The 27,745-nt window shown below is 50.4% G+C and overlaps 1 protein-coding gene across 2 annotated transcripts; it reads right to left on the bottom strand.

Annotated features, from left to right (window-relative positions):
- Positions 1-3,570: 3,570 nt before the first annotated feature.
- On the bottom strand, positions 3,571-27,745 carry MTURN (maturin, neural progenitor differentiation regulator homolog). 2 transcript variants are annotated; one of them, XM_037041218.1, is made up of 4 exons: positions 27,232-27,745; positions 18,307-18,429; positions 8,924-8,965; positions 3,571-8,708 (listed from the first exon to the last, which is right to left on the bottom strand). In XM_037041218.1, the coding sequence occupies exons 1-4, from the start codon at positions 27,391-27,393 to the stop codon at positions 8,640-8,642; spliced, it is 396 nt and encodes a 131-aa protein (XP_036897113.1). In that variant the 5' UTR covers positions 27,394-27,745; the 3' UTR covers positions 3,571-8,639. The 2 variants fall into 2 exon arrangements, with proteins under 2 accessions (XP_036897113.1, XP_036897112.1); XM_037041217.1 differs by lacking the exon at positions 3,571-8,708 and having other exon boundaries at positions 8,716-8,965; positions 27,232-27,646.

The raw sequence follows: 27,745 nt of genomic DNA on the forward strand, positions 1-27,745 counted from the left end.
AGAGCGGCCCGTCACACTCACACGTCAGAGCGGGAAAAACAAAAGGTTTAAAGACCAAGGCCACAGGCGAAGCGAGAGTCAGATCCAGAGAGCCAACTTCTCTCCCAACACCCGTAGAGCTTCATGATTCTCGGAGCGTTTACGTGTCCAAAGGTTAACTCTGACTCGCTGCTTCTGCTTCCCTTCCCTTTCTGGGTGCAGAGTTTAGAAAACAGAAAAGCATCACCCCTCCCGGGGGTTGGCACGTACGCTCACCCTGTAGCTGCTCACCCGTGAGCCCACGCGCCTCTGCCAGGAACAGGGGCTCCTCATCACAGGGATGTAGCCATGACAGCAGGGTGTCGGGATCGAGGCAGGCGGGCCTGGGCCCCAGCACTTCCCATGGGACACTGGTATGGCCCGCGCTCTTTCCCTGTGTCCGCGGAGGTAACAGCGGCAGAGGTCATCCAACCCAACTGCGAGCTTCCAAGTGAATTCAGTTTGCCTTTGAAGCATGTTCTCATTTCCATGCACTCCCTCCACACGACGCTGTTTGAAGACGAGTGTGACAATTACGCAGCAGCCGTGGTGGGGTCCTGAGGGTGGGTATCACTGCCTTAGCACAGGGGTGGGAAAGGAAAGTTCTAGGTGGCAGGCTGGAAGTGTCTGGATGGTTCAGGGTGCTACATGGAGATGAAGCTGTGGGTAGACGGTGCTGAGTCTGCTGCCCGTTGCCAGCTGTGAGCAGACAGGGAGAGCTCTCTCCTCTTGCTCTCAGGCTCTGGTCTGGCTAAGGGTGAATTTTGGCTCCTGGTTATTTTAGGGACAGCTGGGATAAGAGCCCTTCAACAGCAGGAGTCTGTCATAGCCTCTTCTGTTGTGAGAAGAGTCTGTGGTGGCCTTGTAAGGGGTGGTTCAGGGGGGCAAGACCTGGGACAAAGGGCACAGAAAGGGCACACTGGTTTTCTGGTAGCCTTGCCCCATTTATCAGTCACCACGCTATTTCAACAAACTGGTCGACTCAGATCCTGTTTCTTGTTGGGTGAAAAGGGACCCTTGGGAGCTCCCAAGGCTGCCTCTGGGCTCCTCTGTGGCCTCCCGAGCCCGTGGAGCCTGTGGTCATTTTATGCCCTGGCCCCCCCAGGGGTGCTGATCTGTTTTAGGGGCTCCCACCACATCAGTTCTGGTTAGATCTCCTGCAAATGCTTCAGTCCTTCCTCAACACCCTTGACCTGTATAGGCCTCGGGGAGCCTGTTCGGGCTCCTGCCCACGGACAGCACCCTGGAGCTGGGCTGGAAGTTGCAGGTTCAGCAAAGCCTGCTGGCTCCTAATCAGCAAGGCCCAGGCTGCCTCCGCACACAGCAGATGAAATGTCCTCTCTGGCATTTCCCCAGCCCTTCAAGAGTGATAGCTAAATGCCACGCTTCATCGATCAGTCAATAGGTTGGGTTTATTGAACTGACAGTGTGCATAGGGGGGGTGTGGGGGCGGTAGAAAAAGATGGATGAGAGGAGGAGGAAAAAATCCACCCAAGTCAAACATTAGTGTTTATGTATAGAAGGACGCTGCACCTTCTGCTGTGTTCAGCTGGGCTGTCACCCCCCTCTTGCCCTTCCAGAGGTCAGCCAGCACTCCCTCCAAGCCCAGGGAGTGGGCGGCCTCCTGGCTGGAACCAGAAACCCCTTTCTTTATGCGGTACTGACCTCTAGAGGCTTCCAATTAAAAAGCATCCCAAAGGACCAACTTAATTTTGCTGCGGGTTTCTAAACCTGTGCTGTTGCCCTATTTTCCTAGAAAATTGGAATAAATGTCTGCTTCTTTACACGTGACCTGATAGGAAGTGCCCATCTTACTTTTTGGCTGCCTAATGACAGCTTGCCTGTTTTTTTTTTTCTGATAAATGCCACTGTTTTCTTCTCCAACAAGCAAAAAAGGTGGGCCAGAGATAAAGTAGGTAAAGTATTTGCCTACTATAGAACTGAGAGGAAAACTTAAGAGTGTCAGCCATTTCAGGATGAATCTCTTGCATTTCCAAAGTACCCATGGCCAAGACAAAAGGAAGGACCAAATGTTTGCTCAGCCCAGTTCCTGGCTGCTGGCAAAGCTCTGTGCCCAATGCACACCCACAGTGAGCCCTGGCTCCAGCCCCAGGGCAGGGCCCAAACACTGGGGAGTGGGCTTTGCTTTGTTTCACTTTAACCCATTCATGTCCACAATGAACCCTGGGGACAAGGAGGTGGCCCATGTGGCCTGGCTTGACTTAGGAGGTGAGACTCATCCCTCAAGGAAACGTTTACTACATCCCTAAATCAAACACCCCAGAGCTTCCTACTTAGTTGTAGTTTCTTTCTGCCATGTGATCGATTGCAGAGACGGGAAATGTGGGAAGTCAGGAGAATGAATTCAGCGATGTCAGCTTTGGGGGCCACCATTTGGCAGGGGGTTGTTATTTCTGAAAGGTGTCCTAGGGAAGATGGGCTCGAAATCGGAGAAATTCAGGTTTGCCAACATCTGGCCACCCAGCCCTGCTTTCACGGGATGGAATTTTCCATATAAACTTTGCTTCCCACTCTCCCTTACCTCCCTAGCCAAGACAACATCCGTCCCCATACTGCGAGTGCCCAGAGGAAAATTGGACATCAGTCCGTACTCTCCTTTTTACAGATGAGGAAACAAAGATGGGGGTTAGAGGGAGGTGATGTGCCCATCATCACACACCCTTGACCCCAGCCAACCGAATTCAGAGGCCCTGTAAAGGCCAAGCGTGGGTCTTTCTAACACCCAGCCCTGCTTACAGAAGTCAATCTGTATTTTTAGAGGTTATACTTGTGAGTGACCAAGTAACAGCAACAAGGGACTCCCTCTACGCGAGGCTTAGTCCGGAGACCACGCTACCACCCTGCCGAGGTCGGAATCCCGCTGAGCGAGGTGTGTGCGGCTCGCCCCCACAGCCCACCCTCTGGCACGACAGCCAGGGCGAAAATAAAGAACCACCAATCACGTTACCTGAAACAGACACACACAGCACGCTGTGCCCATTAAGGCAACCTCAAATCTAATTTAACAGTCTATGGAGGCCTTTTCATTTGAGGAAAGAAACTTACTCTGAATCAAATAATGGGACTTACCACCACCTTCCAGATTTATTTCTTAAATGCTATTGTTTTCCGAGTAACAGTAAGTGGGAAGGAAGTCTCATAGGGACAAGGTGTCAAATGCCATCATAGAATGACCGGATTTTTAAGTGGTGTTACAAAGGAGTCCTGACAAGGATAGGAAAAAACGAGGCCCCTCACATATAAACGTAAAGGGCTAGTGTGAAGAGTGGAAAATTCCTGAATCCCAGCGACAGCATCAGAAGAGATACGGTCAGGTCTCAAAACACATCAATTATTAACATTTGAATCTTATCGGTGGTTCCTCTAACCACCTCCTCCCTCTCTCCCTGCCTTGCTGGGCCCCCAGAGCCACCAGCCCCAACAAAGGCAACCACAAAGCTAGCCAAATGGTTCTTCTTCCTTGTTCCTCAGTTTTATCAAAGCCCCAGCCACGCGTGGTGCAGGGAGTAAGAAAGAGGCGCTGGTCAGCAGTGTTTGGAAGGCTCTTTAATAGCAAGCGTATGGTAATTACATGGGTGGATGAGACCCTCTCTCTCTCTGGGGAGAAAGGAGCAGATGCGGACAGGGTTCAGGTCGGGGCTCACACCGCTGGAAGCATCTAACAAAGGGCAACAATGTTTGGCAACCCATTTCACAGTTTTGTCATTTACAAGAGAGTTCTTTGAAAGGAAATATAAAGGCAAAGAAAACACACACACCTTGCATGAAAAAGAATTTTTTTTTTTTGCCTAAGAAATGCCCCATCCCCCAAACTCCTCCTTGCTTTTGCTTCTCACTAGACAGCTGAACTGCTTTCACACACGAATTCAGACTGGTTCTCGGACAGTTTCAGATTTGTTCAGAACCAATGATCTACTTTCTCCCCTGAAAAGCCGCCATGTGGACCGAGTACTGCCCCCTCTCTTCCTCTGCCCAGCTACCAGAAGGGACTTAATGTAAAAAATAAATCTAATGAAACAAAAGAAAACAAAAAGGGAATGGCAGCTTTCTAAAGAACAGACTGTCAGCTTTCCTCTGTGGCACTAAACAACTTGAATTCACAGTTCTGGGTAAATCAAATGTTTCATTTTATGTGGCCTGGTGCCTGCTTTTAACTGTATAAGCCTCTTCAGGCTTACAAAGCTTTAAACGGGCTTTCTAACACAAAATGGTCATAGGTCCTCTATTTTTGCAATCAAAATTAAAAAATATATATCAAAGACAACATATTATTAACAATTTGCCCAATGCATGTGGGTTACACATATTTTACCATGGACACCACGTTGCCAAGGATACCAGAAGCTACTGGCATCCTGGCAAGCTTTAGAATTATTCTGTATAAATCTAAACAACCTCAGCCTCTCATGTTATAATAGTTGGTATTACAAAACCAAGGTAACTGGTTGAGTCTTTATGGAAGAGGATTAGTTTGTAATTCAAACAACAAAAACAAAACCCAAAACCTGGAGGCTTCTCTGGTAAACTGAAGACTGAACAGGTGGGACATGAGGCCCGCTTGAGTTCTAACTGTGCTCTTTCTACCCCACTGGCGCTCGGTGGGGTAGGTGGGCTTTGCCCTCAGGCCTGCGGGAGGGGCGCTGCTGACCCACTGTGACCTCTGCAGCTGACAGCAAGATCAAGTTCAGTTCATATTCAGCCTGGCATGTGATCGGAGCCTCTCTCAGATATGTTAGCACTTTGGAAAGACAGGCTGGTCTGGCTGACAGCTGGCTTATCTAGGGCAAGGAGGCCCCAGATTTGCAGGACAGCCGCTGTCTGCATGGCAGGGGGTGGTTTTCAAAGCCACAAAGCCACCCCCAGCACAGGCCTCGCCTCTCAACAGGCAGGCAGTCCCTTGGAACTAAGCAGGCTCCAGGGGGCATAGCCATGAAAAGAGTTTTCCTGGACCTTACATGCTGACCGCCTCCTGGCTTTTAATTTTATTTTTCTAAAGAATCAGACCTAATTCGCCCCATTTGTTTTCCCTTGCTCACCTTCGCCCACCCCAGATTTAAGTCCTGTCTACTCCCCCGCTGCCTCCAGAATCATGGCAAATCAGACTGGTTCACACAAGGCTCCCAACTTGTCAATTTTCATCAGCAAGGCAGAGTCTAACGATGCTGTGCTATCACAGCCCGCCCCCTTGGTCTGCACACTTCATGCTCCCATCAAACAGAAACAGCATTCCGAGAGGTCACTGTGCTACAGAATGGCTTCTGCTGACACGAGAAAAATGACGGTAACGCCGAGAGGAGAGCAGTTTCCACTTAAGGACACTGGAATCCTAATTCTGCACCAGGACATGAGGAGAATTCCTAAGGAAGAGACTTTTTGTGTTCTAGCCACTGATGAACAAAAAGGACGACGTGCTGTTCTGAGCCTGGGGGACTGGAGTGGACACCACGTGGCAGGCACTGTGTGGGGTCTCATCCCCATCCCTGGCTCCATTATTCACTCTGATTCCCCAGAGTCCACTCGGCATGATTATCAGACAGAGAAAAGTATCCAGTAGCTGTGAGAAAAATGTCGCTGTGGTTCACGGAAACCCAAGACCTGGTTGGGTAAGATCGTCAGAGGCATGCTTCCACAGAGATCCACAGCACTCACTCCCCTTTATACACACCCCCACACACACTCACTCACACTCTCACACACATACACTCCCTTTCTCTCTACTGAATGAGATGGCAAAGAAGGTAAAAGTCACCCATTTCCAGCTATGCTTCATGCAATTTTCCCCTCTTGATGAAGTTGAACTTACTCCACTTCCAAAGCCGCAATCTGGCAGGGCACAAATAAAGCAGGCAGAGTTCGGACAACCGAGACGAGTCTGTTCTCTGTACCTTCTGGGGCCTGACCCTCACCTAAGGAACAGTGTCAGCAGCCCCTCAGGATCAGGCCCGAGGGGCTCGGACACTCACAGGCCATCAGAAACACGTTCTAAGGTAGCCTGGCGGCCAGGGTCCTCGGGACAGGGAGGTTTAAATGTATTTCCTGCTCACATCCCTTTAAGTCTCAATTGTTGCCCTTCATACCCACACACATCGTAAGGCAGTAATGGAAGAACAGTGGTTAGAGCAGGACAGGCAAGAGTCCCTTCTTTCGGGCTGTGTGAGTGACTTGCCCAAAGTCATGTGGTCGCAGGCAGAGTCAGTGCTAGAACCCACATCCCTCTCCTAACTTCCGGGTCAGTGCTCCTCCCACTGCGCCGCGTCACCTCCTGGTAATTGTGTTTGTGTCTATGAAAGTCCAAACTGGTCCAGCCATGGGGCCATCTCCACGACAGAGGCGACAGACCGCTTGACTTGCTGACTGACCCGGTGACATGCTGCGTGGTGCCGCCTCGAATGCCGCACGCGACCCCAACATGGGCACATGTATCAGCAAGCGCTGGCCGATCGAGTGGAGAAAAGGAAGTTTTAGAGGAAACAATCTGATTCGCTAATGCCTTCTGGGCATTCTTCCAGGAAAATAAGTAACATACAGCGATGTTACCCCCAACCTCTGGGCAAAACAAAGACCAGATTTCTCCCCTACCCCATGAATGGCTGAGTCTATCTCAGCTCAATTTTTAGGAACAGAACATTGACATGAGAACACCAAACTGCATTTGGTTGATACCTAAAGCATTTTTTGATAAAATACATTTTACATCCATGTCCATTCCATTTTCAAACATATACAAATTTAGATGTTAAGCCTCTACTACATACAAAATTCCAGTTTACCTTTGAATGGAGCAAACTAGTCAAGCTTCTTCATTTCTAACGCAGAAGTCATTCTTTCAGCCTATTGTGTTAAGAGAAAAATGACCACACCTGCGCAACACCTCCAGCAGGTACAGCTTCCCGAACACCTGTGCACAGGTCTGGAGCCGATCAGAACACAGGCGAGGGAGCAAAGCCCAGAGCACCCTCATTCCACTGGATTGTTTTGTGAATAAGCTCCCTAGAACATTCATTTCACTTGAAATTAACTTTGACTATGTTTTCCCAAGAAAAGGAAAAACGTGGCTACCGATGCACGATAGAAACCACCATCTTATTTTACCCAATGACGTAAAACTGCAGTACACGGTTTGACCACCGGCGGCCGCACTCCTCGCAGCACCAATTAGACAAAAGCCACTGCGATAAGCAAGCCTACATCCACAGGTCTAGAAGACAGACAAGACTCCCAGAAGCCCTGTGGCTTCTGTGGCGGCTGCTTGCCCCCCAACCCCCTTTTTTTAAAGTTAAAACTTTGACAACCTAACAGGTACACATGTTACAAACATCCTTACCCCAGATGCTACGTTCAGTGAAATGTTGTAAAAGCAGCATTCGGCATCCTACGACGTTAGAACCAGAGACGCTGAAGTGTCCGAGAAAATGATTATTTTAAATGAGTCCATGTGAGCACGACAAAGGATACCCCCAAGAGGTGGACCGTTGTTGTTCCTGTGAGTTGTCTGAGTATTCTGATCATTAAAACTTCCCCTCTGAACCACGCTAACCTGCGATGGAAAGATTCCCACGTTCGTATCACTTTAAAAATTCACTGCAAGTAGATTCCTCGAAGCACATGATTACAATTTTTAGATAAATTATACAGTGGGATCCTTTTCTTGACTCTTTTTTTTAGAAAAAGAATAAAAGGCAGATTAAGAAAAAAGGATTCCATCATACTTTTACAAAATGTTGTCCTGGTTTATTTTCCCATTAAATGTATGGCTTCAAAGTTGAAGTGGCCCTTGGATTCTGGATGTTTTCATGATTTAACAAGTTGCCATCTCACTATAAAGAGAGAAGGTAAATGTTGCATTTCATATGTGGGACGGCTTATAAACATTTTAAAGAAATCGGTAACTGATGGCACCCCATTTATATTTTCCACTGTTAACACTTTAAAAGTGGCTTTGGAATTAGCACGTTTGAAATTAACTGACCACGCAGGTATGTTTAAACAGCCACGAACCAGCTGCCGTGTATCCAGGTAACTCAGTGAGGGCAGCACACTGAAAGGTTCCTTGCCTCCCTTCCTCTCTCCATCCGAAGCTACGTGATTATCCTTTCCTGCCCTTGTAGTTGCACTTGTGCAGTGTAATGACTAATTATAACTCATGCTTTATAAGCAAAACCTTTTACTTACAACACTTACAAGGTATGTAAAAGTGCAGACTGCATTTCTTCTCTGCCATGCTTGCCCTCGATCAAGTCACCTATGAGGACTCAAAACACATCCTTAATACATTCAGAGTTCTCTACATTCAAGTCAGTGAATGTCAGCTCTCCCACCTAAACTCAAGAGAGAATGGTCAGCCACAAAACGGACTCTAAATTTGAAATGGCCAAGGCTACCGAGACAACTCCATAGAAACCCACTGAAACGGGAGTAAAATGCAGGTCACTTCTGAGCACAGCTCATCCCAGATATTTTGCGGTCATTAAAAAGGTACTTCATGTTAAGTTGGAAGCTGGGAGTCAGATGTCCTGTTTCGGAGAGCTGACCCAGGAGCACGTGACCCCACCTTGGGCACTGCGGGGCTCACTCCTTGTCAGATGGGGACCCTTGCGAGGTTACTGCTGACTGACCCCCATCTGGGGGTGGTCTGCCTCCGGTTCCTCCTCCTCCACGTCTGCGCTGTANATTTTGCGGTCATTAAAAAGGTACTTCATGTTAAGTTGGAAGCTGGGAGTCAGATGTCCTGTTTCGGAGAGCTGACCCAGGAGCACGTGACCCCACCTTGGGCACTGCGGGGCTCACTCCTTGTCAGATGGGGACCCTTGCAAGGTTACTGCTGACTGACCCCCATCTGGGGGTGGTCTGCCTCCGGTTCCTCCTCCTCCACGTCTGCGCTGTACTCTTCGAACGCGTCGTCATCTGCATCCGGGAGCCCCAGTAACTGCAGGCGAGAGGAGAGAAGCAGTGGTGAGCACCAAGGGGCCCGTGCCTGAAGACCACCGGAGACATCACCTCCAAATTCAACAGCACTTCACAGGAGCAGCTACCGATTCCTCACAGGCACCAACTACCCTGAAATGATGTTTATAGTCTTCTTAAATGGAAATGTCAGTCCTTCCGCAGATTGGCGCCCCAACGGCTCTGTTTTACTGGGGAGCCTGGAGATTCTCTACTTTTAGGCATCAACACACAATATCACCTACCACCTACGCATGAAGATATAATATCTATGCACATGCATGCACAATGGATGTTAGCAGTAGCACAATGAACAGTGCTGACTGTCTCATCAAGATGGCAGAAATCCATTCCCCATACTTTCTCCCCTAAAAACATACCGCTATTATTTTATAACACACATACAGAAACATGGAAACCACTAAAATGTTCAACAAAGCCGTCAAATAAATTATGGTGTGCCTGGAAGATAGAATCTTATACAGCCGCTTAAAATAGTATCTTAAGTAACCCCAATGATATAAAAATATGCTCATAAGTGTAAACAAGCATGATAACATTGTTTTCATTACAATACAAATTTCTTTATACACAAATACATTGAAATACAAGAGACTTCAGTGAAATACATCCAAATTTTAAGAGTATATTTTTATAGACAGTGTGATTATGGATAAAGTTTTTCCCTTTTAATCTTGTTGTATTTTCCAAATGCTCTCTAATCATCACCAGAGAAATTCAGAATGATACACAGTAAGCATTTTCTTAAACCACTGGCTAGCCTTTGGTTAGGAACTGAGTGCCATTTGCTGGGCCGGATCAATATGGACAAAAAGCCCCGGACTTGGCGGGGAGCGGTGACCTCAGGCTCAGCTGAACCTTGTTCCTGATCTTGGGCATCCCTCCCCCAGCTCCTCACTGAGATTAATGGCATACAGGTGGCCAAAGGACTCTCTCACATGGTGACCCTTTCTTTGTTGACCACTTCGAGGCAGCTTCACTGAACGGCCCTAAGATGTGAACTTGAACTGCAGTAAGACACTAAAATAAGATCGACCACTCTTTCTACTTCGAGTTGCCTCCCGAGCGCCCTGCCACTTCTACCCCCTTCTTCCCACTCCTTCCCAACTGTTTACAAGAGAAAAGGACGAGCAGAGTCCTGATCTAAATGATGCCTTGACTCTGCCGTTCTCGAATGTTTCACAAGTCTGACAGGGCCTAGTGACCATGCTCAGGGCAGAATCATCTGCCCAGGCACCTCTGGTCCTATCACATCTGTGGCCTGCCAGGGCAGGCACAGCCAACCTCGGACACGGGCTTTCTCCTCAGAGCTCCGAGGACACAGCTGTCTCAAAGGGACACCATCGGCTTGCAACCATGGGGCAGGAGCGCAGCTCCGAGCAGCGAATAGTACGTAACAACCGCGTGTGTGCTTGGGAGAAGGGAGAAGCTCCTTACTCCGACCGCTGCCTCCCTTCCATGCCCTAGCAGATGGAATAAAAGATAAAGTTTGCCTCTAAAGAGAGAGAAGAGATGGTTGGTTACAATGGATGCAGGTGACTCACATTCCAGTGTCCAGTTTTTGTTTGAAATTTGAAATAAGGCAGAAAAAGATAAAAACAATATAATTTCACTCACCTGTGGACTTAAAACTGAAAGCAACAAATGAACAAACAAGAGAAACAAACAAACAAAAAGCTCATAGACACAGACAACAGTACGGTGGTTACCGGAGAGAAGTGGGGTGGGAGGAAGTAGAGCGTAAAGGTGGAGGGAGATTTGACCTTTGGTGGTGGGCACACAGTGCAATATACAGATCATGTATTACAGAAATGTACACTTGAAACCTATTTAATCTTATAAACCAATGTCACCCCAATACATTTAATAAAAGAAAATAATAAAAATTAACCCTGATCCAAAAAAAATTAAAAAGCTGCTCGATATCATACAGAAGGTGAAAAGTGTCAAAGGACTATTGTTCAAATAGCGAATATAAATATTGTTGCCACCACCACCAACTCCAGAATCGGCTAAATGCTAAAAGAGGCATTCATTCAACAATATGTGTAGCCCCTCACTGCACTAGCGGGCACCTCGTTAAAGAGGAATGACCCATGTGTTCCCTCCCCCTTAACAAATCTGACTGGCAGTGGCTGCCCTGAACCCTGGGCTCAGCCGGGTTCTGAGACTCAGGGGGAAAGATCACGGTCAATTAGCAATGGCTGTCAAAGGTCAAGAGGGCACAGATGAGGCACTCAGCTTGGCAAGTTTGTCCTAAAGAGACTTGCCATTATTCTTTTTCATAGTACACTTAACAATTCTCATGGACCCAAAGCATAGGCGTCCCTCAGCACCCTCCGTCTCCTCAGCTCAGGGTGGGTGGCTTGCAGAAGAGGTTCCAGCCGAGGATCAGCACTCCCTTCCCCTCCCTCCTCTTCCTAGCTTCCTGCCTTATCTTTGACCTGAATCCAAAGCCCATAATTGTAGGTCTAGAGCATCAGCCCCATGGGAGGCCCTTCCCGCTGGTGGGAAACATTCAGATGCTCACCCCCCTGCCCTTGAGGAGGGAGAAGGAAGAGGCCCCATTGGCCTCCTGGACTTGGATGGCACCTTACCGCAGGGTCAGCAGATCTGTTGAGAGGCTGGTGGAAAGGCACTGGACCTGGTGTGCGGAAGCCGGGGCTTTCACTGGGGACCCTCTGCAGAGCCACTGCCTTAGCTGAGCCCTTCTCTGTCAGTTGGGGACAGTGACACCTTCTCTACCTCCAGAGAAACTGGAGAGAGCAACTGAAAAAGGGAATGGCCACAGTCTGCGAGCTGCAGAGCCCCCTGTGAATTATGCAGCTGTGTCGCACGACCGTGCCTCTGACTGGACAGCATGGCCAGGTCAGTCGTTGGCGGGGAGTTGCTGCTGCAGGACCAGACTGCCTCCCTGTTCATCAGCACTGCAGATGCATGAAGCGACAGAAGAAACCCAGTTCTATTAGCCTCTTCATCTGATTGTCAGGCTTACGTCCAGCATTCCATGGGACCCATCAATTTTGTCCTATTTCAGATTTAATAATAATAGGTAACACTGGTTAACTTATTATCTCTTAGGCACTGAATGGCTTTTTTATTTAAGCAGCTTTACATATATTAATTCCTTTTGTTCTCATAATAATGCTATGGAGTAGGTACAATTATTCCCCCCATTTTATGCCTAAGACCTGGAGAGGTGACTAACCTGCCCAGAGTTACTGAGGTAAGCGTCCAGGCCAGGATTCAAACCCAGGTCACCAAGTTGCAGACTTCACACATCTAACCACCGGGCTACACAAGATATTCCCTTCCAGCTGTCACTGCTGCTCCTATAGCTGGGGGCATCAGTGGTCTCCACTGGGTAACATACCTTTCCAAGAATCCCATATGCAGTGTTAATGTCCACACTTATGAGCATGCACAATTTAGAAGCATTACAGAGAATAGCATAAGCACCAGAACTAGAATCTGCCTGGGATTCCAAATGATATCACACAGACATATAATTGTCGAGCATTCCCACCCCACCTCCATTCCCATCTATGGCGGTTAAGTCTAAATTTAACTTCTGGACCCAAATTTTGAACAGTCAAGAGACATATCAGAGACAGGAGTGCAAACAGACTGGTGAGAATTCTGGACTCCTCGCTTTTACTGCGCCCACATGTTCTTATAAGGAAAAGGAGACAAGCCAAGAAATCCTGTCTGGTACATTTAAATTACTGCTGATGGTTATAATCATTAATTCCTAATTCAGTAAATTTTTCCAATTGACTGGAAAAATCCTTATGCTCACTCTGGACCAGTATTGGCCTTTCCGGGCCTCGTGGTCCACCAAGCTTCCTTTGAACAACTTAAGATCACATTAAGAACTTCCAGGGCCCCTCCATCCAAATAGGATTGTACTGAAAAGGGAGGGAGATGCCAACCCTCAAGAATTAAAGTCCTGTAGACCCCAGAGAGTATCGATTGTCTGCTGGACTAAGAGTCTTTTGGAAAGTGGTGTAAACCAGCTGAAGCCACGTTCAGTGGGCATGTAGCACCTGCTCTCTCCAAAGGCAACTGTCACGCAGCCTGGTGGGTCAGAGTGCCTTTATAAAAGGGGACGGGGAGAGCTCTGCCTTGGAGAGCACAGTCAACCAGAGAGGGCTTCCACGCTTTCAGCAAGTGCCCTGTGGTTTCAGAAGTCCCTGCGAGCTGCTTCCAAAGGATTCCTTGAAGCAGCCATCCTCCTGCTTCCCTGCGTGCGATTTACCCAGGGATCTACTGAAAATGCAGCTTCTGATTTGAAGGGCCTCGGGGACACCTGAGCTTCTACATTTCTAACCCCCCGGGGGACGGGATCACTGCTGGCTCTGGAGCCACACGCTGAGTATGGAGATGCTAATGCACTTGAGGAATGAAGCACCGATATTTATTGAAATGGCCAACAACACTGGTGGTGTCCAGAGACCCACGACAGGCTCTGGGTCAGTCTGCCTTTGACACCAGGGGAAAAAGAGGTTGGTGGCAAGACAACAAAGGGGTAAGAGGGGTAGGTACTCTCTCACTTTGGGGGGCCACAGCACTTTCTAAAAAGGACAAGGGTTTGAATGTTTATAATGCGAGCAAAAAACATAAGCCATAATCGAACTGAAATCGTCAGCTCAATGTCTTTTATTAAAACGCACATGCACGCATCACCCTTTCTTCTCGGACTTTCTGACCTACGAGCAGCACCTCACAGGTGCATCCTTCCTCTTCTTCCAGGCTCCTGAGCAGACTAAGAGGGCAAGTGACAACCGGGCTCGCTCTGGGACACCAAGGGCTCTGCTGTGGGTTTAATCCCTGGCCCTCCAGCTGAAGGCGGCAAACTGAAAACATCTGTCTTGCTCACGTGAGTAAGCTAGAATTCGGGGAATTTTTCTGGTAGACATGTCTCTGCTCCTCGAGAGGAAACACGCAGAATCACCCGGCATCCCTGGGGACCAGGGTCAATGACAGTGAGAAAACACAGGGAACCTCGGGCTCTGACTCCAGGTAGCACCAGCAAAGTAGTAACAGCCACCAAAACAGCCCACAAAACTGTCACGGCGACCGGTACCTTGGGACCCTCAAGTCCACAGTGCTAGTAAGAGAAGGAAGAGTTAATAATCCAGGAAAACAAAAGAAAGCTTTGAGATTACGTGAAAGGGCAAAGACAAAGTTTGGTTTTGCAGCTAATGGAAATGGTGAGCTCTCCCTTCCCTTATGAACTGGTTTGAACCAGGGGGAAGCCTGTTGGTTGTCACTAAAGAAAAGATACGAAGACACAGAGGAGACAAGCGAGTGGCATAATCACCAATATTTAGAACCATAACTACGGTTTTATCATCTAGCCCAACCGTGTGACGACCAGCCCGTGTGACGACCAGCAACCGTCAACCGAGGGCCATTTAAACAAGAAAAGTGTAGGGCTCTGGAGATTGCCAGTTCACGTTTATCAAGGCTACTGACAGGGATCTCTGAAGATACTCACAACATGGACAGACCCGCCTGCTCACGGACGGCACCGACAGCCCGCTCAGCGCTGTCACTTGCACACGTGTACCCTTCGGGTGTGACGTTCCAGCAGAAGGGGACAAAAGCAGGTACAAGCAACAGTTCTTGCAGTGCAGAGAATGTGGTCACCCAGGCTCACGGACCCGCCCAGTAAGCCTTTAGGAACAGCAGAGATGAGCCATAAACAGCACAGCCTAGCAGGGTGGCTTGGCTCCGACAGTCGTTTACGTTCTCAGTCTAACAGTGAAGTTCCCTATGAATCCGCAAGACAGAGAAACCAATATGATGCTTATTTTAAAGATGGGGGCACCGAGATTGAGCTACCAGAGTTTTGGAGGCCACATGGCCTGGAGCCAGACCCGCTAGGGCAGGGCTGAGTCATCTTCCCCCAGTGGGGACATCTGTAGAGACTCTGAGCTAAGAGGCCAAGGTGGGCCTTTCTGGCCTTTCTTCTTGGCCAGCCCTCCTGTCCCTCTGAGCACGTGCAAACTCTGCCATGTCTTTGAGCCCCACTTCCCCATGAAGCCATCGTCCTGCACAGCGTTCCTCGGCGAGCCACTCGCATCTGCCACCCCTGGCCCTTCTGACAGTGTGGACCGCGCAGCTTCTTAAAAAACACAACCCAGTTTCTGATCGTACAGAACACTGAGAAAATACAGAAAAGGAGAAAACAGGTATCCCCCGTCACCCTGTTACCAGAGGCTCTGGCTCATGCGCCCCTCTAGGGACAGGAGTGTCCACCACAGTGAACTGTTTGGACCAGCTCCTGAAGGATGGCTATTATTTCTCCCGCACCGATGCTGAGAAACTTCCGACTGCAGCACTCCAGTAACACCTCTCCACCTCTTTTACGTTAGCCTCTAGATGCTGCTGGTAGGCGTGTGCTGAAATCACCCAGCAAATGGCTTTTTCTCTCCTCTAAGAACCTATGAGTCCTGTGAAGCACTCCCTTAAGTCCTGCTCCCTTCTCAACAGTATTTTACCTAGCATCCTCAGCCACATTGGCATCTTTTGTGTTTATTATGTGTAATGTGCTAAGTCCCCCACAAAAATCGCATCATTTAATCAGCACAGCAACCCTAAGATAACTATCGTCATGGTTTCCTAACTTTACAACAAACAAAACTGAGAAACAGAGAAGCTACATAACTTGGCTAAGGTCACACAGCCATCAAGTAAGTGGCAGAGCTGGGATTTGAATTGCTTCCCCCAGAGCTTGGGTTCCTCATCAATAAACTGTCCTGATGCCACATAACTGGGGGAGGAGGCCATAAACAACACCCCCATGTTCACAGTCACTAACATCCTTTCAGGAAACAGCTCCCCAAAGAGCCGGCAGAGTGCGGTACGGCGAGCAGGGAATGGAACTCTCAGCGTGTTCTGCACAGTAAGTACCCGGCAGAGGTCTGGACCGAAATGAACACTCTGTCCTGTGACGTGGAGTCTCTGTACGTTTCTCTGGCTGTCTCTCCTACCGCAGTGTCGGCTCCCGAGGGCAGGAACGGGGCACTGTGCCCTGCCCCTCACTCGCCAAAGCTCTGCTGTGGCCATCGGGTTGAAAATGGACGAAGAAGCAGAAGAAAACAACTAAGACAGCAAAAAAAAAAATAACATTTTTCTTTCCTTTCCAATCCAACCATGCATTTCTTACGGGGAGGGAGTGGCTTTGACTGTGATACTGAGCATTCCCGTGTGGGGAAGCCAAACAAGAGAGAGGGGAGAAAGCACCTCTGCGAAGGGCTGCCAACCTGCTTGGCCTTGCAGGCAGGGTGGCTGAGGACGGCCAGAAGATGACCCGGCTCCCGGCCGGCCGGGCGGAAGGCCGGGAGGGCACCAGCAAACTTAACTGACTCTGTTTGACTGATGGCCCGAAAGGCAGCAGCGCGCTGCCAACAGACAGGTCCTTACCTTCCTGGAGGGACTGTTCTGGGCAGAGGCTGGCTGAGGGGAAACAGGGGTTCAAAGTCACAGAGGAGGCTGTTCTACGGTAAAAGTGAAAATATTCCTCAGTGGATTCCTCGGCAGTTTCCTCGACTGTAAACAAAAGGCAGCTGCCCGAATGGATCAGGTTCCCAGCAAGTTCCAGGGAAATGAAGACCAGCGGAAGCTTACCTGCTTGATCGCCCAGTAGCCCTGGGGTATGTGCTACTTCAGCAAACACTTTTCAGCTGCAACACAAAATCACCCCCACCCCCATGCCTTAACTCTAAACGCATTGCTCCCTTATATAAAGCAAACAGGTGAAGGGCGGCCGTGGAAAAATGTGCACTCTTCAGCGGAGACGGAGAGGGTGAATGAGTCTCCCAGCGGGTCTCCAGCCATCCTTCACCTGGCCAGCAACACTCCCTCCCACCCCTCCCAAGGCACATCCTGAAAGGCAGAAACCCTGGTCCCCCTTCGCACCTCACCTTCACTAACCCTGAGAAGGCGCCTCCCATGGGCCTCTCCCTGCAGGGCAAAATGACCAAGCCAGAGGGTGCCCAGCACGCAACCCCCATCGGCCACCAGAAGGGGGCGCCATGCTAGGTCAAGGCCTTCTCACCTTGGGAGCATCATCCCTGCCGGTGACCTAGGGCTCTGCTTTAGAAATGAACCTGGGAAGCCCCACACTAATCAGATCTGTGTGTGTCTCCATGACACGTGGCAGCTGGAAGTGAAAGAAAATTCTCAGCTAATCGAACTGTTTTCAGGAATGCATCTGATTTTGGGGAACTGCATTGCCCCCTATTTACATGTGAAAACAACCCCATGTGTTCACTTCTCAGGTGTTCTCAGACTGGCAGTGCCCCCAATCCCTGGCAGAAGGAAATAAAACTCCTCTCTGAAGGAAAGCACCCTCATCTGAGGCCTCAATGTACTCTTATGTATAAACTTACAAATACAATAATCAACGCACAGAGAACCCAGCACACTGAGAAACCCAACAGCAGGAGTGAGGCACAGTCGGAACAGCTGGTGACAAACCGACTTATAAACCTTGAGATACAGGAATGGCAGACAATCTATTGTGCAACCACGCCTACTACGTTCAGAGAAATAAGACATGCTTGAAAATTTCAGCCGAGAAGTAGATACTGTTTTAAAAGATTTTTGAAAAACAAATCAATAGAAATTCCACAGCAACTTTCCATGCACATGCAGAGTACAGTAATCACGGAATTGAACTTGTCACGACACTGATTTTACCTTCCAAATATGATAAAGGGAAACAGGGGTTTTTCAAAATAGGGGGGAGTATTTGTTTTACATGTTTTTCAGCCAGCGTGAAGACAAATGGTCAGCTAGCTGCAAACACACAGATTCCTCAGTCCCAAGGGGGGTGGTGGGAAGCAAGCTCTCTATAATGAGGTTAAAAAAATGAGAGAAGAGAACCAGCATTCAATGTCACCCCTCTCTTTACCCACGGACATGGAGGTCCCTCCTGTATAGGGCCTACAGAACACTTCCAAGCACTTGAGTTCAAGTCCACTGGGTGAGGACAGGATTACTCAGTTGTCTCAAGAAGGCTCTGTTTGCTTCCCACCCTATCAGAAATTCTTATCTCAAGTGATGCTAGAAATAACCATCATCCCTGCACCAAACAGCTGTGTCACATCCTGTTCCCCACTCCCTCCCGCCCGCCCTCAGCCACCCTCCACGAGCTATCTTTGTGCCACCAAGCAGACAAGAGGAAAACAATTAGTCATCCCAGGTTCTGCCTTCTTTCCCCACAATCCCTGTCATTCAAAGCTCGGTTGGGGTAGGAAACAAGAGGGCTCTTGAAGCCAAGCAGGCACCTACAGGTCTGAAAGACTTGAAGACTTTTTCCAAGACTTCCTGGAGCGTCTTCTTGCCGCAGGAGGAGATGTAGTCCTGTGCTAGCTGCAAGAAAGGCAGGCAGTCCTCGCTCTCGCTCCACACGTGCTGGGCACCCACCGGCCGGCGGGGGAGGGGGAAAACAAAGACACAGTCATTACACTCAGTGTGAAAGACAGAAATTCAACATTTTTTTTTCATGACATGAATTTGAAGAGGGCCTCCATTCCACAGTCAGACTCGGGTGTTCCTTCTTGATTTGTCTGCACTGAAGGGGATCAGAAAACATACACCCGGTACAAAACCCTGTGCTTTTGGTCCACAATCCACCCGCTCAATGCACCATCAGATCTGCTTGTACGTTGTGAACAAGGGCAGTAGGGTCGATATCGTCTCTCCCATGATTTCCGCTGCTTCCAGTGAAGGCTAAGCGTGGCTTTCAAATTGGAACGAGGAGAAACCGAGAGCCTGCAGAATCCTTACCTTTGCCCTGGCAGAGTTTGTAAACACTCCCTCGGAACAAGACCTTTTTACCCAGACTAGCCTGTGAAGGGGGTGGTGATGGTGAATTTACTTCAGAATGAACTGAGTTTAGGAGAACACACAGAAATCGTCACTAACTCCCTGGAGGGGAAAAGATTTCTTGACAGCTCACCTTCTCTTAACATGCTTTTAAGAGGGATCACACCCAAGCATCACTTCACAACCTTAACATGCACCAAGAAGAGATTGGCGTAGGTTTTTATTTTTTCTTTGGGCTAGACAAGTTTTTCCTTTTTCTTTTTCCACTTGAGGATATCCATTTTAGCACATCTGTGAGACTAGACAAGTCTCTCCCATAAACGTTCCAGGATTTGGAACAAGCCCAAGAAACAGGCTTGAGATATCTCCATGCGGAAGGGACAGACACTGGGCTACCAGGATAACATCAGGGTATCTCTCAGGTATCAAAACTCACTGATTGGAAGGGACACTAGTTTAATGACAGCTCAACACTAGTTTATAAGCCATGTAGAGGTGTGGGAGAGAGGACGACAGTGGCAGATGAGAGAAAGCAGCAGGGACTGGGCAGCAGGGGATGAGACTTCTTTGGAGGAATTGTTCATGTTGAGCACATACTCACTCCCCCTGATTATTACTAGTGACTAGGGCATTGCCCCAGAAAGTCCCATGCCCATCACTCAATGAGCACATTCCACTGTCTCCCTTCTCGTGGCAGCATTTCCAAGAACTAGGTCTACAACAGACTTAAGATACTGCTCAGATTTAAGAGAGACCAACGAGGTGTTGACGGGCACATCATCTTTCCAGCCAATGATCTGTGTTTGGTAGATGCAAAGGTCCTGCCTCCTAATAAACATAACTTCTAGATTCTTTCACTTTGGAGAAGAGCTCAAACCCAATTCCCTATTAATTAGGGACCCTTACAGCTGTCGAGCCATGGAAAGGCCATTTATGTCACAGTGTCTTCATGGCAAAAAGTAGAATCATACAAAGTGCTTTTGTGTTCAGTATTGAACTTGATTCTTCATCAGCAGGGATTCAGCCAGAACAATCAAGCCCCACTTTCCTGTTAGTTTGGCTCCGCACCCACGTTCATGCTCCAATTTTAAAAAGTATATTTCACTTTCTTACCCATGAGGGGATTATCATCTAGTGCCATACAATGGGAACTCTTTAAGCCTGTCTTCCCTACACTTGAAGATTAGAGTAAAAGTAAGTTTAATCAGTGCCCGGCACAGGGCCCGGCTGGCACGCAGTGGCTGTTCAATGCATGGCAAACCCAAGTGTCTCTTAGTATTTTGAGTGTGCAGGAGAATGGGGGTGGGTGGGGTGGGCCTTTCCACCAGCCACATGGCCAAGGTCACACACTGACCAAATCAGACACTCAATGTGACTTCACGGAGGACACTACCCAAGGCAACTTGTGTTATAGTTCATTCAGAAGTAGGTGTATCCATGGAAACCTTGTATACTTTTTTTTTTTTAGTGCACTTGGGCTTTAAATGACAAAGTAAACGAAGGAAGTGGCTCACTCAACACTGTAAGAATGACAGTGTGCCCACCTCTGCTTGGAAATCGTTTCTTTGGGGCAGTGTCACTGGGGCATCTCTAACCGCATGAGCAGAAGCGTCACCCACAGGTTTCAGAGCTTCACCGGTGCAGTTGCTGATTTATGGAACCATCTGGAGAAGGAGGACGTAACACCCGAAAAAGGGTTTTCTGTCCAGGCTGCTTGCACTGCCCTCATTTGGCTGCCTCACCCTAGATTCCCTGTGGTGTCAGTTTTGTGGGTTTAAAAAACAGTTGTTACTGATCCTTTCCCTTGTCTACAGGCCTGGCCACTTGCTGGAATGGGACACAGATTTGCCTCCAGAGACCCGTGCAGGGACAGAAGGCAATCGGTGCCTGGTGCCCAGGGACAGTGTCCGCAGACAAAACAGAGCTCTTGGGAACGCACAGGCGAGATGCCAGAGGCAGGAGGGTCACCTCTTAGAAACAGTGGAGGGACCCATTCCAGCCCCAGGGGAGGGCAGGCAGGGTGGCAGGCGGACGGGTGGATGCCCCTGAAAACAGGATCTCAGGTCTAGTCTTGCACAGCGACAAATGGGTGACCAGAGACGCAGAGCCGTGCACCCCAGAGCCCGGCCACCGTGACTTCAACGTGGAAGGTATTTGAAGCACGTGTAACCAAACTCCCACTGTGGCCATGAAAACACTGTAACAGGGGCCAGAGAACTCGTGGCTCTGAACAATGTACAGAAGTTCCCTGGCAAACACAAATATAGGTACGGAATGTCTCCGGTGCCCAACAGGGCTGTTAGCGCTAAGGCAGATCCCAGACCTCACCTGCTGTAACAGGAGAAACGCCAAGCAAAGGCTTCGGGAAGGGGAGGAAAGTGGTGGGTCTCCAGCTCTAGTCCGTGACAGTCACCTGGGACTGTGGCAATCAAAACGCATCTGCCGGGTCCCACCTGGGACTGTGCAGTGGGGGCAGGGCTACAAATCTGCATTCCCAGCAGGTTCCCAGAGGATGCGGGGAGGTGGGGGGGCGCAGATCTGGGACCACACACACCTTGAGAACCAGAAGCAGAGCAGACCTTTAACTAACTCCAGATGTGGGGGCAGGGTGGGGAGAAGGACTTCACCTAAAAATCTGCATGTCATGACTAACACCCAGTCTGAAACTCAGGACAGCACGGGTTGCAGCGAAGAGCGCTCCCTCCATAGCTTCCCTCAGCAGCCTGCTCTTTCCGATTGGTTCCTCCCATTAGGAGTTGAAAGTCCCCAATGAGAACCTGGATTTTAGACCAGCGAGGCCACCTAAGCCCTTCCTTCTGTTATTAAATTGGGCAGGAGTTTGTTATCAAGGCTTAAGACAAGGCAACGTGTCATCTGCAAACAGGAACGTGAGCACCTTTCTGTTTTCTACAGTGTAGGTGGCAATCCCCAGCTTACCCCAAACTGGCATTAGATCATCGAGGTCATTCAATCCCACAAACAGCTTTTTCAGCACAGAGGGCTGTTGCCATGGGACCTCACGCTCACTGGAGTCCCCGCCTTGAGATTCTTCCGCCGTCATCAGTACCAGGGGCCCATTTTGAGTGGCTGCGGCTTAATCCCAAATGGACTAATGCCCAGAGAAGCCATGGCATAAGATGAAAGCCACAGGCCACCCAACAAATTTCTGCACAGGGTGGGAAGAGCATGGCTGGCCGGACCTATGACCTGTTCTTATGTCGGCCACTCATCTTTTTCACCAAGGCAGTTACAGAGGCTCAGAGAGGTTAGGCAACTTGTCCGTGGTCACACAGGGAGCAAGAGACAAAGCCAGGACATCGCCAGGCGCATGCCTCCAACCGGAACCTCAGCTCCTACATGTGTAAGACACCAAACACAATCACACTCACAGAGCGCTTATAAAGATTATAGAGATACCTGTAGACCGATTCTCGTTAGCAGGGATGCATCGATTTGAACTCACATTGCATAACTTTAGCTTCCTCAGGAGGAACCGTTCCATGAACATACGAAGGACATCTCTTTTTTTCCAGAAACAAGTCTTCCCATATAAATAAGCAGTCTTGGAGGAAAGCCTTCTGGTCTACCACTATTCCCCGCTGAGTGCTCATAGTAATAATGTAATGTAGATATGACGGTCCCCATCTGACAGATGAGGAAACTAAGGGTACAGTTTAAATTAGACAAGAGAGTGCTCTGTCTCCACTCTACCACCATGTAAACACCATGCAATCTCATTTAAACCAGTTATGGCTTCTTCTCCAAAATCAAAAGGTTGTTACTTGGTTACATAGTTAAAAACAGACATGTCTAGACTGAAAATGGGGAGAATCTAGACATAGCCATAAGCACGCACATAAAGTTAAATCACAGAGCTTTTCCATAAGTAATACTTTGTTCTTTAATACCATGACAACTGCAATCTTTCTTTTTGTATTGGGGAATGATTACACGAAACTTTAGGTCCAAACACGTTTTGATGGGTTGGCAGAAAAAGGAGGGCAACAGGGGCGTCCTCCCTGGGGTGGGGCAGGCAGTGCTGTGGGTTCAGAGAGCCCCTTCCTCCTGGGCTAGGGCAGGAGAGAGCAGGGAGGCCGCCACGCCCAGAAGCACGGACACACCTACACACGTGCCCCTTGTCCAGCTGGTACTGAGTGGCAGCCCACACCCTGCCCCACAAATCTGGCAGAGCCCTCAGGAGCTTCCTAGCTGGCAGAGGAGGGGAGTGAGCCACCTGTCTGTGACCCCTCGCACTCCCTGCAGGGAGCTGGTGGCTTCATTTCATCCTGGGACTTGACCTCATAGGCCACCGTCCACAGGGAGCTGCCCGAATCAGGGCAGCGCCATGGAGAGAGACATGGCCTGGATGGCCTGGAAGTGAGAAGGGGAGAGCGTGCACAAGGGACTGAGGAGCTGCCAGGCCGGAGGGAAAATCAAAGGCAGTCCTTGTTCCTGGGCCACTGGAGCTGCTGGCCTGACCCTGCCTGGGGGACACGCACTGTGCATGGTGGAGACAGGCCTCTGGGCCTGGGCTCAAGTCCCAGCTTGCCACTTCCTAGTGGTGTGGTCCTGGATGGGTCCCTTCAAGTCACTGAGCCTGTTTCCTTGCCTACAAAATGGGGGTAAGATTACCTACTGCACAGAATCTCTGAGGCTCGAGAAGCCTCCCTCGAACCCACGGTCTGAACTGGGCTGGGTCCCCAGGCATCACTCCTGTGCTGTTTTCAGTGTCGGGCTGTGGTTCGAGCTGCTTTACCACTTAAACTCTGTGGGGAAGTTAGTAAACCTCACTGTGTTTCCGCTTCCTCGTCTGTCAAATGGAGATGATTATAGAGAGCCTTGAGAGATTACTAAGATTAACGGAGTTCATGTCCGCCAGTGCTTGGAACACTGTCTGATACGCGGCAAACCACACTCTGAGTGGTAGTTGTAACCGTTGTTGACACTGTCATTCCTGAAATCTAACCTATGTCTTCGACACTAGACTGCCATTCATTCATGTATTCTTACAAACACGGACTGAGCACCTATCACGTGGCTGACCCCATTCCAAGGGCTGGGATACCGTGATGACTGAGACAAGGTCGCTGCTCTCATAAAGCTTCTAAGTCTGGTGGGGGAGGCGGGAAATAAACGGGAGGACCAACAAAGACCACTAAGTGCTAATGAGTGCCATGGTAAGACTGAAAGAGGGTGAGGTGCAGGAGTACATGGTCAGAAGGCTTCTCCCAGGGCTACCCCAGATAAAGATGTGGGCAAAGAATGTTCTAGGCAGAGAGAACAGCCAAGTGCAAAGACCCTGCCTGAGCTTGGTATGTCTGAAGACCAGACAGGCCAGTGTGGCAGAAACACAGCAAGCGAGGGGGTGGGGGCAGTGGAGGAATGGTCGAAGACCAGGTCAGAAAGGCTGCAAAAGACAGATCCCGTGTGGGCCTGAAGCCAGGGCGAGGGCTTTGGTTGCAAGGTAAAAATAATGGGAAGTCAGTGTGGACGTGGTGGGCATGTGACCTGCATCACATCTGAGACAGATCCAGAGACTCCGCCAGGCTCACTCACACCACCATGCCCATTTTTGGCACTCTTCCAAATAAGCAATCCCGGCAGATCCCAGGGTTATCATCCCCGTTTCACAGACGCGGAAACCGTGGGATGGAGATTAAGTAACTTCCACCAGGACGTACAGCTAGACGTGGTGGGTTGGGTGCAAACCCAAGTAGCCTGACCCCAGAGCCTGTGCGCTCCCAACCACTAAGCAATACCACCTTAGTTGGCTAGACCGGCTCCCAGGAGGATGAGGGCAGAGACCCCGTTTTTATTCTAGGTAGCCCTCCCTGGGCCAGTGCAAAAACCAGCCCTTGATAAATGCTTGTTGAATAAATAATGTGAAAACACTTTGAGAAGTGTTATGTAAATATTCTTAAGAAATCCTTCAGATTGCAGCAATTCCAATGATCTCAAATTCCTTTCCATGCTTAACAGATTTTCCTGGGAGAGGGAAAAGAACACAGTCGGGGCCTTTACTTCCTGCCGGAGCTCCTTTAGGTAGGGGCAAACAGCGGCTTGCAAACCTGGCCAGGGGCAGACTGGAGCAGCCGCAGGGGCTAAGAAAACTCCAGCAGTTGGCGTATTGTTCACTAAGGTCTCTAGAAACTTTGAGAAAGTGACAGTCTACCCAAGGAATTACTTTTCTCATTTTCTTTCTTCCTTATCCTATTTCATTGAATTGTCAGCGGCTGAATATATTCAAGCATTTTCATTCATACAGGTGGGGCATTTGCAACATATGTGGCTTTAAAAAGGCCTGATAGACATTCTAAATGGCTCAATATACATATTCCAGCTCGATATACATATACAATGGCCTTGCATTTTCTCCCCCCACGTAATCTCCTTGGAGTAATTCTGGTGTCTCCTTCAGTTCCAGCAGGAAGGCTGTGTGGATCTCTCCCCACCAGAGCCTCAAACTTGGGAGACTTGTGCTTTAGGTCACACAGTAAGGAGGGGAAAGGCCACTGGCAGACTGAGGAAGCCCAGGGCTGGGCGGGACACCTGACCAAACCCTACCATGCCAATTAGTTGGGTCCTGGTGCCCTTTCCCACTCTACCCGTGGGGCTTTTTCACACGTTTACAAGGGCACGAGTCCCCTCTTAATGACCTCCCACTCCTCTTTGTCACAAGTCACACTTACTTATTCTAACTACAGTTCAGTGTTCTTACACACATTTATAGCTCGATTGCTCTCCACAAGCACCTGTGATGGAGGCATTCCAATTTACAGGTGAGAACACAGAGGCTCTTTAAAGAGACAAGCTCTCAAACTCAGGAAACCCCAGATCCAACCTCTGATCCGGAATTTGTGGGGCTCTTGCTGTGAGCAGAGACTGTCAGGTGGTTTATCCATCCAATCGCTGGGGCACCGGTATCGCACCCATTTTTTTTGGATGTGTAAAGTGAGCTGGGTGACTGCAACTGAGCAGTCACAAGGCCAGCAGCACTCAAATCTGGCTGTCACCCAAGGACGTCCCTCTTTCAGAGTGTCACAGGGCTAGGGTCCGGGTGGGTTCTTCCACCCCGCGGGGTCGGATGGAGGTGCTGGAAGGAGGGTGCTTTATTGCCGGGACTACCTCTCTGGGACCAATAAGGGCGATCCTGCTGTCTCTCTAACTCCTTGGAGAGCTTCCCACTGGTGGCAGGGGTGCGCCCTGGGCGCGGACCTCGGCCCAGCCCTCTCTCACCCCATCGGAGGAGCCAGGGCCAGGCAGGCTCGCGGCGCCACCCTACCTCCGTCCGCAGGGGCAGTAACAGCGCCAGCTCCAGGCTCAAGCCAGTGACCACACTGTAACCCGAGCCCAAAGCCGCCTCCATCTTACATTTGGGGGACCATTATTTTTCCCCGTCCTTACAAACACTTCATAGAGCGCCATTCTGGCCCAGTCTTCCTACCTCCCATCCCAACTCCCTGCCCTCCGCATCCCCTTCCTAAACTGCCAGTCCAAGATCCCAAGTGGGCTCAGGGTGCAAAGTTAAGGGTTTGGACACAGCAGTTTCAGGTCCCGGTTCCTCCGAGCCTGGGGCGGGAGCGGGGATGGTCATTCCCTCTCTTCTGGAAAAACCAAAGGGCTTTTGGGGTCCGCGGCCGGTGCCTCAGCCGGACTGAACCCTCTCAGAAGCTCATAGAGGAGCAATGGAAGCACAGGGGATAGGCGTGCCCAAGTGTGTGTGAATGTGTGTGTGTGTGTGTGTGTGCACGCGCACGCGCGCGTGCGTTTTTAAGATCCTGGGTGTAATTCCGCAAAGAAGGTCCAGAGATGGGCATCGCTAGTGTGGACAGAGGCTTTGTGTCCAAACACGCAGCTTGGGGAATAACCTGGGGAGGTCGGGGGGCGGGGGGGTTTCCCAGGCCGGGACAACTGGAGGACTTGTGTCTGCGCGTCGGGAGGGAAACGGGATTCCACATCCAGACGGTACTCCTGGGTGTCGGAAGCTCCAGACTCCGGATCCTGCGGGAGGGTCCGTGCGCCCCCAGCCGGGCTGGTGCGAAGCGGGATACCCTGGAGATGCTCCAAGCCAAGCATCGCGCACTGGCCTCGGGGTCGCGTCCCCGAAATAGCCCGCCCCAGCCCTGCTCCCTGGATCCTAAGGGCGCCCTGCCCGCCGCCCACCAGCCCCACCCGAAGCGCTAACACCACCGCGCAGGGCCCGGGGGCTTCCCCAGCGGAGAGCAGAGCAGCGGGGTGCGCAGCGGCGACCAGTTACGCCCACCACCCCCCCTCCCCGCCGCCACCTCGCGCCCACAAGCCTCCGGAGCTGGCGAGAGCTCGGGCGCAGGGTAGCGGCCGCGCGGCCACACTCCCTCGCGCTGCTGCGGTCCCTCCCACAGCACTCACAAAATTGTCCCCGCAGCCGTTGTCCGGACACAGCACGTAGAAGGAGACGCCAGGGTCGGCGTAGAAATCCATCCTGCGCTCGGTCTCCTCCGTGGCAATGAGCTCGAAGGGTGTGTTGGAGCACCATTTCTCCGCAACGTCAGCTAGCTGCTGGAAATCCATCCTGGCCCGCCGCGCCCGCCGCGCCCTCCGCTCCCTCAGCCTCCTCTCCGCCGCCCCCTCCCGTTCTCTCCGCCCCCCGCCCTCCTCTCCCCTGGCGCTCTCCTCCCGGGCGGGTAGCGCGCCGCTCCACGGGCTCTCGGGCAGGCGGCAGGGCCAGGCAGCGCGAGATCCTTCCAGTCCCGGGGCTCCTCCCAGCGGGCTCTGTTTACATGCTGTAACGGGGTGGGCGGTGGCCAGGGACCGCGCTGCGCCGCGCCCAGCTCCTCCTCGGCCCGCCTCCCCGCCCGCCCCCTTTCGGGCAGCCCGGGAACTTGGTGGGGGCTGTGGCCGGGCCGGGCAGGGCGGGAGGAGC

This window comes from Sturnira hondurensis, unplaced genomic scaffold (assembly GCF_014824575.4).
Source record: "Sturnira hondurensis isolate 20B ecotype Veracruz unplaced genomic scaffold, ASM1482457v3 Scaffold0002840, whole genome shotgun sequence".
In the NCBI taxonomy this organism is placed as follows: Eukaryota; Metazoa; Chordata; class Mammalia; order Chiroptera; family Phyllostomidae; genus Sturnira; species Sturnira hondurensis.